The sequence below is a fragment of the Anomalospiza imberbis genome, chromosome 28, assembly GCF_031753505.1.
Source record: "Anomalospiza imberbis isolate Cuckoo-Finch-1a 21T00152 chromosome 28, ASM3175350v1, whole genome shotgun sequence".
Classification (NCBI taxonomy): domain Eukaryota; kingdom Metazoa; phylum Chordata; class Aves; order Passeriformes; family Viduidae; genus Anomalospiza; species Anomalospiza imberbis.
In genome coordinates, this window is record NC_089708.1 from 4,123,496 (window position 1) to 4,136,301 (window position 12,806).

Here is a 12,806-nt window from a genome sequence, read left to right on the forward strand (position 1 = left end):
CTCAGGAGGTTCCTCGAGGTGTTCCTCAAGGTGGGTCTGGGGTTTGGGGTGGAGAACCTCAAGGTGTTCCTCAAGGTGGGTCTGGGGTTTGGGGTGGAGAACCTCAAGGGTCTTGGAGTGGAGAAGCTCAGGAGGTTCCTCGAGGCGTTCCTCAAGGTGGGTCTGGGGTTTGGGGTTGGAGAACCTCAAGGTTCTTGGAGTGGAGAAGCTCAGGAGGTTCCTGAAGGCGTTCCTCAAGGTGGGCCTGGGGTTTGGGTTGGAGAACCTCAAGGTGATCCTCAAGGTGGATCTGGGGTTTGGGGTGGAGAACCTCAAGGTGGATCTGGGGTTTTGGGTGGAGAACCTCAAGGTTCTTGGAGTGGAGAAGCTCAGGAGGTTCCTCGAGGTGTTCCTCAAGGTGGATCTGGGGTTTGGGGCTCGTCAAGGGGTTCCTCAATGTGGGTCTGGGGTTTGGGGCTAGAGGACCTCAAGGTTCTTGGGGTGGAGAAGCTCAGCAGGTTCCTCAAGGTGTTCCTCAAGGTGGATCTGGGGTTTGGGGTGGAGAAACCTCAAGGTGTTCCTCAAGGTGGGTGTGGGGCTTGGGGATGAAGAATCTCAGGGGTTCCTCAAGGCGTTCCTCAAGGTGGATCTGGGATCTGGAGCCGGACAGTCTTAGACCTGTCCAGGCGCGACACCCGTGGTGGAACCAGCTGGACTTTGTGATGCCGCAAATCCCGATCAGGGAGGACAATTCCATGACCTCTCCCCTCCTGCCAGGATGAGATCCATCTCCTCCACGACGACCGCGGGCCCGTGCTGGAGTCGCTGGTGGCCAGGGCCATCCGCAACATCGAGATGACGCAGGAGGACGTGCGGCTGGTGGGGCTCAGCGCCACGCTGCCCAACTACGAGGACGTGGCCACCTTCCTGCGCGTGGACCCGGCCAAGGGCTTGTTCTACTTCGACAACAGGTGGGGAAAAACCGGGAGAAGCTTTTCCAGGTGGGATTCCAGGTGGATTTCCATCGGGAGCTCCAGCTGTCGGCGCCGTTCGTGGTTGGATTTTTGGCGGCGTCGTTAGAAGCGTTTTTGGGGTCTCTGGTTGGGTTGAGTTGGGTTGGGTTCTCCATGGAATCTCAGAAGACCAAAGATGACTTTTCCGTCTTTTCCTGGTGGATTTCCACCTGGATTTCCTGGATCTCGGGGGAGGTTTGGGATCGTTTCCATCCATCCATTTCTTGATCTTTGTGGGGGTCGTTAGAAGCGTTTTTGGGGTCTCTGGTTGGGTTCTCCATGGAATCTCAGAAGACCAAAGATGACTTTTCCGTCTTCTCCTGATGGATTTCCACCTGGATTCCCATCCGTCCATTTCTTGATCTTTGTGGGTGTCGTTAAAAGTGGTTTTGGGGTCTCCAGTTGGGTTGGGTTGGGTTGGATTGGGAGGGTTTGGGTTCTCCATGGAATCTCAGAAGACCAAAGATGACTTTTCCGTCTTTTCCTGATGGATTTCCACCTGGATTTCCTGGATCTCGGGGGAGGTTTGGGATCGTTTCCATCCATCCATTTCTTGATCTTTGTGGGGGTCGTTAGAAGCGTTTTTGGGATCTCGGGTTGGGTTGGGTTGGGTTCTCCATGGACTCTCAGAAGACCAAAGATGACTTTTCCATCTTTTCCTGATGGATTTCCACCTGGATTTCCACCCTTCCACTTACTGAACTTTGAGGGCGTCGTTAGAAGCGTTTTTGGGATCTCTGGTTGGGTTGAGTTGGGTTGGGTTCTCCATGGACTCTCAGAAGACCAAAGATGACTTTTCCGTCTTCTCCTGATGGATTTCCACCTGGATTTCCACCCTTCCACTTACTGAACTTTGACGGCGTCGTTAGAAGCGTTTTTGGGATCTCTGGTTGGGTTGAGTTGGGTTGGGTTCTCCATGGAATCTCAGAAGACCAAAGATGACTTTTCCATCTTTTCCTGATGGATTTCCACCTGGATTTCCACCCATCCACTTACTGAACTTTGAGGGCGTCGTTAGAAGTGTTTTTGGGATCTCGGGTTGGGTTGGGTTGGATTATGAGGGTTTGGGTTCTCCATGGAATCTCAGAAGACCAAAGATGACTTTTCCGTCTTTTCCTGGTGGATTTCCACCTGGATTTCCTGGATCTCGGGGGAGGTTTGGGATCGTTTCCATCCATCCATTTCTTGGTCTTTGTGGGGGTCGTTAGAAGCGTTTTTGGGGTCTCTGGTTGGGTTGAGTTGGGTTGGGTTCTCCATGGACTCAGAAGACCAAAGATGACTTTTCCGTCTTTTCCTGATGGGTTTCCACCTGGATTTCCATCCATCCATTTCTTGGTCTTTGTGGGGGTCGTTAAAAGTGGTTTTGGGGTCTCCAGTTGGGTTGGGTTGAGTTGACTTGATTTTTTCCCCGTTTTCCGTGGGTTTTTTCCATAAATCCCTGGATTTTTGCCCCCTTTTTCCATGGATTTTTCCCCCTTTTCCAAGGATTTTTTCCATAAATCCATGGATTTTCCCCCCTTTTTCCATGGATTTTTTCCCCCTTTTCCATGGATTTTTTCCGTAAATTCTTGGATTTTTCCCCCCTTTTCCGTGGATTTTTTCCATAAATCCCTGGATTTTTTCCCCTCAATCCCCCGGATTTTTTCCCCCTTTTACGTGGATTTTTTCCATAAATCCCTGGATTTTTCCCCCTTTTCCATGGATTTTTTCCATAAATCCCCGTATTTTTTCCCCCTTTTCCATGGATTTTTTTCCCCTCAATCCCCCGGATTTTTTCCCCATTTTCCATGGATTTTTTCCCCTCCATCCCCCGATTTTTTTCCCCATTTTCCATGGATTTTTTCCATAAATCCCCGGATTTTTTCCCCCTTTTCCATGGATTTTTTCCATAAATCCCTGGATTTTTTCCCCATTTTCCGTGGATTTTTTCCCCTCAATCCCCCGGATTTTTTCCCCCTTTTCCATGGATTTTTTCCATAAATCCCTGGATTTTTTCCCCATTTTCCGTGGATTTTTTCCCCTCAATCCCCCGGATTTTTTCCCCCTTTTCCATGGATTTTTTCCATAAATCCCTGGATTTTTTCCCCATTTTCCATGGATTTTTTCCATAAATCCCTGGATTTTTTCCCCCCCTTTTCCATGGATTTTTTCCATCAATCCCAGATTTTCCCCCCCTTTTTCCATGGATTTTTTCCCCCTTTTCCAAGGATTTTTTCTCCTCCATCCCCCGGATTTTTTCCCCCTTTTCCATGGATTTTTTCCATAAATCCCCGGATTTTTTCCCCATTTTCCATGGATTTTTTCCCCTCCATCCCCCGATTTTTTTCCCCATTTTCCATGGATTTTTTCCATAAATCCCCGTATTTTTCCCCCTTTTCCATGGATTTTGTTCCCCTCAATCCCCCAGATTTTTTCCCCATTTTCCATGGACTTTTTCCCCTCAATCCCCCAGATTTTTTCCCCATTTTCCATGGATTTTTTCCCCTCAATCCCCCGGATTTTTTCCCCATTTTCCATGGATTTTTTCCATAAATCCCCGTATTTTTCCCCCTTTTCCATGGATTTTTTCCCCTCAATCCCCGATTCTTCCCCCTTTTTCCACCGACCTTTTTCCCACAAACCCCCTGATTTTTTTTTTTCCCCCTTTTCCATGATTTTTTTCTTTTTTTTCCCCCCCGATTCCCGGATTTTTCCTCTGCCAGCTTCCGGCCGGTGCCGCTGGAGCAGACCTACGTGGGCATCACGGAGAAGAAAGCCATCAAGCGCTTCCAGATCATGAACGAGATCGTCTACGAGAAGATCATGGAGCACGCCGGCAAGAACCAGGTCCCAGCCCGGCCCCGACCTTTCCCCTGGGCCCTGAAGAAAAAAAAGGGATTTTCCCCATTTTTCCCATTTTCCCCCCAATTTTCTCCCCATTTTTCCCCATTTTTTCCCATTTTCCCCCCAATTTTCTGCCCCATTTTTTCCGATTTTCCCCCATTTTTTCCCATTTTCCCCCCATTTTTTCCCATTTTTTCCCATTTTCCCCCCAATTTTCTCCCCAATTTTTTCCGATTTTTCTCATTTTCCCCTATTTCCCTGCATCTTCCCCCCATTTTTTCCATTTTTCCCCATTTGTTTCCCATTTTTCCCCCATTTTTCCCCAATTTTCCCCCATTTCCCCCCATTTTTTCCAGTTCTCCCCTTTTCCCCTCTTTTCCACCCATTTTTCCCCATTTTCCCCCATTTCCCCCCAATTTTCCCCCATATTCCCCCATTTTTTCCAGTTTTCCCCATTTTCCCCCATTTTCCCCCCAATTTTCTCCCCATTTTTTCCCATTTTTTCCCATTTTCCCCCCAATTTTCTCCCCATTTTTCCCCATTTTCCCCCCAATTTTCTGCCCCATTTTTTCCCATTTTTTCACCATTTTCCCCCCAATTTTCTCCCCATTTTTCCCCATTTTCTCCATTTTCCCCCCAATTTTCTCTCCATTTTTTCCCATTTTTTCCCATTTTCCCCCCAATTTTCTCCCCATTTTTCCCCATTTCCCCCCAATTTTCTCCCCATTTTTCCCCATTTTTTCCCATTTTCCCCCCAATTTTCTCCCCATTTTTTCCCATTTTTTCACCATTTTCCCCCCAATTTTCTCCCCAGTTTTTTCCGATTTTCCCCCATTTTCCCCATTTTTTCCAGTTCTCCCCTTTTCCACCCATTTTTTCCCATTTTCCCCCCATTTTTTCCCATTTTTCCCATTTTTTCCCATTTTTTCCCATTTCCCCCCCACTTTTCCCCATTTTCCTCCCATTTATTCCCATTTTTCTCAGCTCTTCCCATTTTTACCTGTTTTTTTTTTTTCCATTTTTCCCCATTTGTTCCCCATTTTCCCCCATTTCCCCCCAATTTTCCCCCGTTTTTACCCATTTTTTCCAGCTCTTCTCCCAGACTGATCCCGGTTTGATCCTGGGCCGATCCCAGTTTGATCCCAGGCTGATCCCAGTTTGATGCTGGGCCGATCCCAGTTTGATGCCGGGCCGATCCCAGTTTGATCCCGGGCCGATGCTGGTTTGATCCTGGGCCAATCCCAGTTTGATCCGGGGCCGATCCCGGTTTGATTGCAGGCTGATCCCAGTTTGATCCCAGTTTGATCCCAGGCTGATCCCAGTTTTTCCCAGTTTGATCCCGGGCCGATGCCGGTTTGATCCGGGGCCGATCCTGGTTTGATCCCGGGCTGATCCCAGTTTGATCCCGGGCCGATCCCAGTTTGATCCCGGGCCGATCCCAGTTTGATCCCAGGCTGATCCCAGTTTGATCCCAGGCTGATCCCAGTTTTTCCCAGTTTGATCCCGGGCCGATCCCGGTTTGATCCCGGGCCGATCCCGGTTTGATCCCGGGCCGATCCCAGCTCTTCTCCCAGTTTGATCCCAGTTTGATCCCGGGCCGATCCCAGTTTGATCCCAGGCTGATCCCAGTTTTTCCCAGTTTGATCCCGGGCCGATCCCGGTTTGATCCCAGGCCGATCCTGGTTTGATCCCGGGCCGATCCCAGTTTGATCCCGGGCCGATCCCAGTTTGATCCCAGTTTGATCCCGGGCCGATCCCGGCTCTTCTCCCAGTTTTTCCCAGTTTGATCCCAGGCCGCTCCCAGTTTGATCCGGGGCCGATCCCGGTTTGATCCGGGGCCGATGCCGGTTTGACCCCGGGCCGATCCCAGTTTGATCCCAGGCTGATCCCAGTTTGATCCCGGGCCGATCCCAGTTTGATCCCAGGCTGATCCCAGTTTTTCCCAGTTTGATCCCGGACCGATCCCAGTTTTTGATCCGGGGCCGATCCCGGTTTGATCCCGGGCCGATGCCGGTTTGATCCGGGGCCGATCCCGGTTTGATCCCGGGCCGATCCCAGTTTTTGATCCGGGGCCGATCCCAGTTTTTGTTCCCGGGCCGATCCCAGTTTTTGTTCCCGGGCCGATCCCAGTTTTTGTTCCCGGGCCAATCCCGGTTTTTGATCCGGGGCCGATCCCAGTTTTTGATCCGGGGCCGATCCCGGTTTTTGATCCGGGGCCGATCCCAGTTTTTGATCCGGGGCCGATCCCAGTTTTTGATCCGGGGCCGATCCCGGTTTGATTGCAGGCTGATCCCAGTTTGATCCCAGTTTGATCCCAGGCTGATCCCAGTTTTTCCCAGTTTGATCCCAGGCCGATCCCAGTTTTTGATCCGGGGCCGATCCCAGTTTGATCCCAGGCTGATCCCAGTTTTTCCCAGTTTGATCCCGGGCCGATCCCAATTTTTGATCGGGGCCGATGCCGGTTCTTGCAGGTGCTGGTGTTCGTGCACTCGCGGAAGGAGACCGGCAAGACGGCGCGCGCCATCCGGGACATGTGCCTGGAGAAGGACACGCTGGGGCTCTTCCTCCGGGAGGGCTCGGCCTCCACCGAGGTGCTGCGCACCGAGGCCGAGCAGTGCAAGGTGGGCCTGCGGAAAAACCCGGAAAAACCCGGAAAAACCCGGAAAAAACCCGGGAAAAAACCCAGAAAAAACCCGGGAAAAAACCCGGGAAAACCAGGGAAATACGGAAAAATGCACCGGGGGAAACGGGGGAAAAATGGGGGAGATTGGGGAATGTGGGGAGGATTTGGAGAGGTCTGGGGAAATCGGGGCGCGGGGGAGTCGGGAAGATTTGGGGGAAGGTTTGGGGGAATTTGGGGGAAATGGGAAAAATTGAGAAAAATCTGAATAAGTTTGGGGGGAATTTTGAAAGATCTGGGGGAAATTTGGGGAAAAGTTGGGAAAATCTGGGGAAATTAGGGAAGAATTGGGGAAAGTTGGGGGGAAACTGAGGAAATTGGGGGAAATTCGGGGAAAAAAGGGAAAATCTGGGGAAATTTTGGGAACATTGGGGGAAATTGGGGGAAAATGGCAAAAATCTGCAAAAATCAGGGAAATTTGGGAAAATTGAGGGGAAATTGGGAACATTGGGGAAAATCTGGGAAAAATCGGAAAATTTGGGAGAATTGGGAAAAACGGGGAAAATTTGGGAAGAATTTGGAAAAATCTGGGGAGAATTGGGAAAAAATGGGGACAATCTGGGGAAAATTGGGGAAAATTTTGAAAAATCTAGGGAAAATCTGGGAAAATTTGGGAAAATCTGGGGAAAATCTGGGAAAATTTGGGAAAATCTGGGGAAAATCTGGGAAAATTTGGGGAAAATTGGGGAAAACTCCTTTGGGGCAAAGTTGGTTGATGCCCCCGTTCCCGAGGGATTTTTGCCGGACGCGACGCTTGGGGACTTTTCCACCCCGTCCAAGCTGTGCCGATCCCAAACTTTTCCCTTGGAATTTTTTTCCTGGAATTCTTTGGGCCGGGTTTTCCCGCAGAACCTGGAGCTGAAGGATCTCCTTCCCTACGGCTTCGCCATCCACCACGCCGGCATGACGCGCGTCGACCCGCACCTTGGTGGAAGATCTCTTCGCCGACAAACACATCCAGGTGGGGGTGGAAATCCGGGATCCAATCCCAAAGTTTTTTTTTTTTTGGGTTCGGGATGAAATTTGGGATCCTGCTCCGATGTGGAAAAAAAGGGATTTTTTTCTCCGGGAGAAAAGGGGAGATGAAAATGGGAGGTTTTTTTTGGGGTGAAAAAGTGGGAAACGGGAATTCGGGAGAAGCAAAGTTTTGGATGGAGATTCCTGGTGGATTTGGAGGTTCCTGGGTGGAATTGAAGGTTCCTGCTGGGTCTGATCCCTCGTTTTGGGTGAATTTGAAATTTCTGGTTGGATTTGGAGGTTTTTGGATGAATTTGGAGGTTTCTGGGTGGATTTCGAGGTTTTTGGATGAATTTGGAAGTTCCTGGTTGGATTTGAAGGTTCCTGCTGGGTCTGATCCCTGGTTTTGGGTGGATTTGGAGTTTCTCTTTGGATTTGGAAGTTTTTGGGTGAATTTGGAAGTTCCTGGTTGGATTTGGAGGTTTTTGGATGATTTGGAAGTTCCTGGTTGGATTTGGAGGGTTTTGGATGAATTTGGAGGTTCCTGGGTGGATTTGAAGGTTCCTGCCGGGTCCGATCCCTGGTTTTGGGTGGATTTGGAGTTTCTCTTTGGATTTGGAGGTTTTTGGATGAATTTGGAAGTTCCTGGTTGGATTTGGAGGGTTTTGGATGAATTTGGAGGTTTCTGGGTGGATTTGGAGGTTTTTGGTGGATTTGGAAGTTCCTGGTTGGATTTGGAGGTTTTTGGGTGGATTTGGAAGTTCCTGGTTGGATTTGGAGGTTTTTGGGTGGATTTGGAAGTTCCTGGTTGGATTTGGAGGTTTTTGGATGAATTTGGAAGTTCCTGATTGGATTTGACGGTTCCTGCTGGGTCTGATCCCTGATTTTGGGTGGATTTGGAGGTTTCTGGTTGGATTTGGAGGTTTTTGGATGAATTTGGAAGTTCCTGGTTGGATTTGGAGGTTTTTGGATGAATTTGGAAGTTCCTGGGTGGAATTGAAGGTTCCTGCTGGATCTGATCCCTGGTTTTGGGTGGATTTGGAGGTTTCTGGTTGGATTTGGAGGGTTTTGGATGAATTTGGAAGTTCCTGGTTGGATTTGAAGGTTCCTGGGTGGAATTGAAGGTTCCTGCTGGGTCTGATCCCTCGTTTTGGGTGGATTTGGAGGTTCCTGGTTGGATTTGGAAGTTTCTGGGTGGAATTGAAGGTTCCTGCTGGGTCTGATCCCTGGTTTTGGATGGATTTGGAGTTTCTCTTTAGATTTGGAGGTTTTTGGGTGGATTTGGAAGTTCCTGGTTGGATTTGGAGGTTTTTGGATGAATTTGGAGGTTTCTGGTTGGATTTGGAGGTTTTTGGATGAATTTGGAGGTTTTTGGGTGGATTTGGAGGTTCCTGGTTGGATTTGGAGGTTTTTGGGAGGATTTGGAAGTTCCTGGTTGGATTTGGAGGTTTTTGGGTGGATTTGGAAGTTCCTGGTTGGATTTGGAGGTTTTTGGGTGAATTTGGAAGTTCCTGGTTGGATTTGGAGGTTTTTGGATGAATTTGGAAGTTCCTGATTGGATTTGAAGATTCCTGGGTGGATTTTTGGAGCTTCCTGCTGGATCTGACCCCAGTTTTCCTGCAGGTCCTGGTGTCCACGGCCACGCTGGCCTGGGGCGTGAACCTGCCGGCGCACACGGTGATCATCAAAGGCACGCAGGTCTACAGCCCGGAGAAGGGGCGCTGGACGGAGCTGGGAGCGCTGGACATCCTCCAGGTGGGACCTGGCAACGTCCCGGGACCTTCCCGGCCTCAAATCCCATCCAAAATCCCAGTTTTGGGGTTCCTCCTCATTCTTCATGGTGGTGTGGGGTTGGAGGGGATGAGAAAAGTTCCTCAAGAATTCCTAGCCCAAACCCACCTCAGATAATTCCTCAAGAACTCCCTGCCCAAACCCACCTGAGATAATCCCTCAAGAATTCCATGCCCAAACCCACCTGAGATAACTCCTCAAGAATTCCATGCCCAAAGCCTGCTGAGATAACTCCTCAAGAACTCCTTGCCCAAACCCACACCTGAGATAACTCCCTGCCCAAACCCAGCTGAGATAATCCCTCAAGAATTCCATGCCCAGACTCTCTTGAGATGCTTCCTCCAGAATTCCATGCCCAAACCCAGCTGAGATAATTCCTTAAGAATTCCTTGCCCAAACCCACCTCAGATAATTCATCAAGAACTCCCTGCCCAAACCCACCTGAGATAACTCCATGCCCAAACCCACCTGAGATAATCCTTCAAGAATTCCATGCCCAAACCCACCTGAGATAATCCTTCAAGAATTCCATGCCCAAACCCACCTGATAATAACTCCTCAAGAACTCCTTGCCCAAACCCACCTGAGATAACTCCATGCCCGAACCCACCTGAGATAATCCCTCAAGAATTCCCAGTTCCCTGAGCTGTTTCTCCCTGTTCCAGATGTTGGGCCGTGCCGGGAGGCCCCAGTACGACACGAAAGGAGAAGGAATTCTCATCACTTCCCATGGAGAGCTCCAGTATTACCTGTCCCTGCTCAACCAGCAGCTGCCCATCGAGAGCCAGATGGTGGCCAAGCTCCCGGACATGCTCAACGCCGAGGCCGTGCTGGGGAATGTCCAAAATGCCAAGGTGGGACGGAATTCCCAATTTTCCGTAGGGATTTGTGGCCGTGGTTCTGCCCTCTGAGATAATTCCATGCCCAAACCTGGCTGAGATAATTCCTCAAGAATTCTATGCCCAAACCCACCTGAGATAGTTCCTCAAGAATTCCATGCCCAGATCACCCTGAGATAATTCCTTGCCCAAACCCTGCTGAGATAATTCTTCAAAAATTCCATGCCCAAACCTGGCTGAGATAATTCTTCAAAAATTCCATGACCTAACCCACCTGAGATAATTCCTCAAGAATTCCATGCCCAGATCTCCCTGAGATAATTCCTTGCCCAAACCCACCTGAGATAACTCCTCCAGAATTCCATGCCCAAACCCTGCTGAGATAACTCCTCAAGGACTCCTTGCCCAAACCCACCTGAGATAACTCCTCCAGAATTCCATGCCCAAACTCTGCTGAGATAATTCCTCAAGAATTCCATGACCTAACCCACCTGAGATGAATTCCTTGGGAATATAGGGAGCAGAAACCCAGATTTACTTGGGAATTATGTACATGAAAAGCAGATTTCCTGAAAAATTTGGAATGAGGAAAAGCAGATTTCCTTGGGAATTAGGTACCAGGAAAAGCAGATTTCCTGGGAAGTTGGACACCAGGAAAAGCAGATTTCCTGGGAAGTTGGACACCAGGAAAAGCAGATTTTCTGGGTTATTTGGAACCCGGAAAAGCAAATTTCTTTGGGAATTATGTTGAGGAAAAGCAGATTTCCTGGGAAGTTGGACACCAGGAAAAGCAGATTTCCTGGGTTTTTGGAACCAGGAAAAGCAGATTTCCTGGGAATTATGTTGAGGAAAAGCAGATTTCCTGGGTTATTTGGAACCAGGAAAAGCAGATTTCCTGGGTTATTTGGAACCAGGAAAAGCAGATTTCCTTGAGAATTATGTTGAGGAAAAGCAGATTTCCTGGGTTATTTGGAACCAGGAAAAGCAGATTTCCTGGGAATTATGTTGAGGAAAAGCAGATTTCCTGGGCAATTTGGAACCAGGAAAAGCAAATTTCCTTGGGAATTTTGTTGAGGATAAGCAGATCTCCTGGGAGGTTGGACACCAGGAAAAGCAGATTTCCTGGGAATTATGTTGAGGAAAAGCAGATTTTCTGGGTTATTTGGAACCCGGAAAAGCAAATTTCCTTGGGAATTATGTTGAGGAAAAGCAGATTTTCTGGGAATTATGTTGAGGAAAAGCAGATTTCCTGGGAGGTTGGACACCAGGAAAAGCAGATTTTCTGGGTTATTTGGAACCAGGAAACGCAAATTTCCTTGGGAATTATGTTGAGGAAAAGCAGATTTCCTGGGAATTATGTTGAGGAAAAGCAGATTTCCTGGGTTATTTGGAACCAGGAAAAGCAGATTTCCTGGGAAGTTGGACACCAGGAAAAGCAGATTTCTTGGGTTATTTGGAACCAGGAAAAGCAGATTTCCTGGGAATTATGTTGAGGAAAAGCAGATTTTCTGGAATTATGTTGAGGAAAAGCAGATTTCCTGGGTTATTTGGAACCAGGAAAAGCAAATTTCTATGGGAATTATGTTGAGGAAAAGCAGATTTCCTGGGAAGTTGGACACCAGGAAAAGCAGATTTCCTGGGAAGTTGGACACCAGGAAAAGCAAATTTCTTTGGGAATTATGTTGAGGAAAAGCAGATTTCCTGGGAATTATGTTGAGGAAAAGCAGATTTTCTGGGTTATTTGGAACCTGGAAAAGCAAATTTCCTTGGGAATTATGTTGAGGAAAAGCAGATTTCCTGGGTTATTTGGAACCAGGAAAAGCAAATTTCTATGGGAATTATGTTGAGGAAAAGCAGATTTCCTGGGTTATTTGGAACCAGGAAAAGCAGATTTTCTGGGAATTATGTTGAGGAAAAGCAGATTTTCTGGGAATTATGTTGAGGAAAAGCAGATTTCCTGGGTTATTTGGAACCAGGAAAAGCAAATTTCCTTGGGAATTATGTTGAGGAAAAGCAGATTTCCTGGGTTATTTGGAACCTGGAAAAGCAGATTTTCTGGGAATTATGTTGAGGAAAAGCAGATTTCCTGGGTTATTTTGAACCAGGAAAAGCAAATTTCTATGGGAATTATGTTGAGGAAAAGCAGATTTCCTGGGAGGTTGGACACCAGGAAAAGCAGATTTCTTTGGGAATTATGTTGAGGAAAAGCAGATTTCCTGGGAAGTTGGACACCAGGAAAAGCAGATTTCCTGGGAAGTTGGACACCAGGAAAAGCAGATTTCCTGGGAAGTTGGACACCAGGAAAAGCAAATTTCTTTGGGAATTATGTTGAGGAAAAGCAGATTTCCTGGGAATTATGTTGAGGAAAAGCAGATTTTCTGGGTTATTTGGAACCTGGAAAAGCAGATTTTCTGGGAATTATGTTGAGGAAAAGCAGATTTCCTGGGAAGTTGGACACCAGGAAAAGCAAATTTCTTTGGGAATTATGTTGAGGAAAAGCAGATTTCCTGGGAATTATGTTGAGGAAAAGCAGATTTTCTGGGAAGTCGGACACCGGGAAAAGCAGATTTCCTGGGAATTATGTTGAGGAAAAGCAGATTTTCTGGGAATTATGTTGAGGAAAAGCAGATTTTCTGGGTTATTTGGAACCAGGAAAAGCAAATTTCCTTGGGAATTATGTTGAGGAAAAGCAGATTTTCTGGGAATTATGTTGAGGAAAAGCAG

The 12,806-nt window shown here is 48.0% G+C and overlaps 1 protein-coding gene across 1 annotated transcript in view; it reads left to right on the top strand.

Moving 5' to 3' along the window:
* Positions 1-12,806, top strand: part of SNRNP200 (small nuclear ribonucleoprotein U5 subunit 200) — a 101,543-nt gene that overhangs the window by 36,979 nt on the left and 51,758 nt on the right. The window contains 7 exon segments of the mRNA XM_068174358.1: positions 757-950; positions 3,695-3,818; positions 6,287-6,436; positions 7,345-7,413; positions 7,415-7,456; positions 9,076-9,207; positions 9,909-10,097. Coding sequence (XP_068030459.1) covers positions 757-950; positions 3,695-3,818; positions 6,287-6,436; positions 7,345-7,413; positions 7,415-7,456; positions 9,076-9,207; positions 9,909-10,097 — 900 coding nt within the window.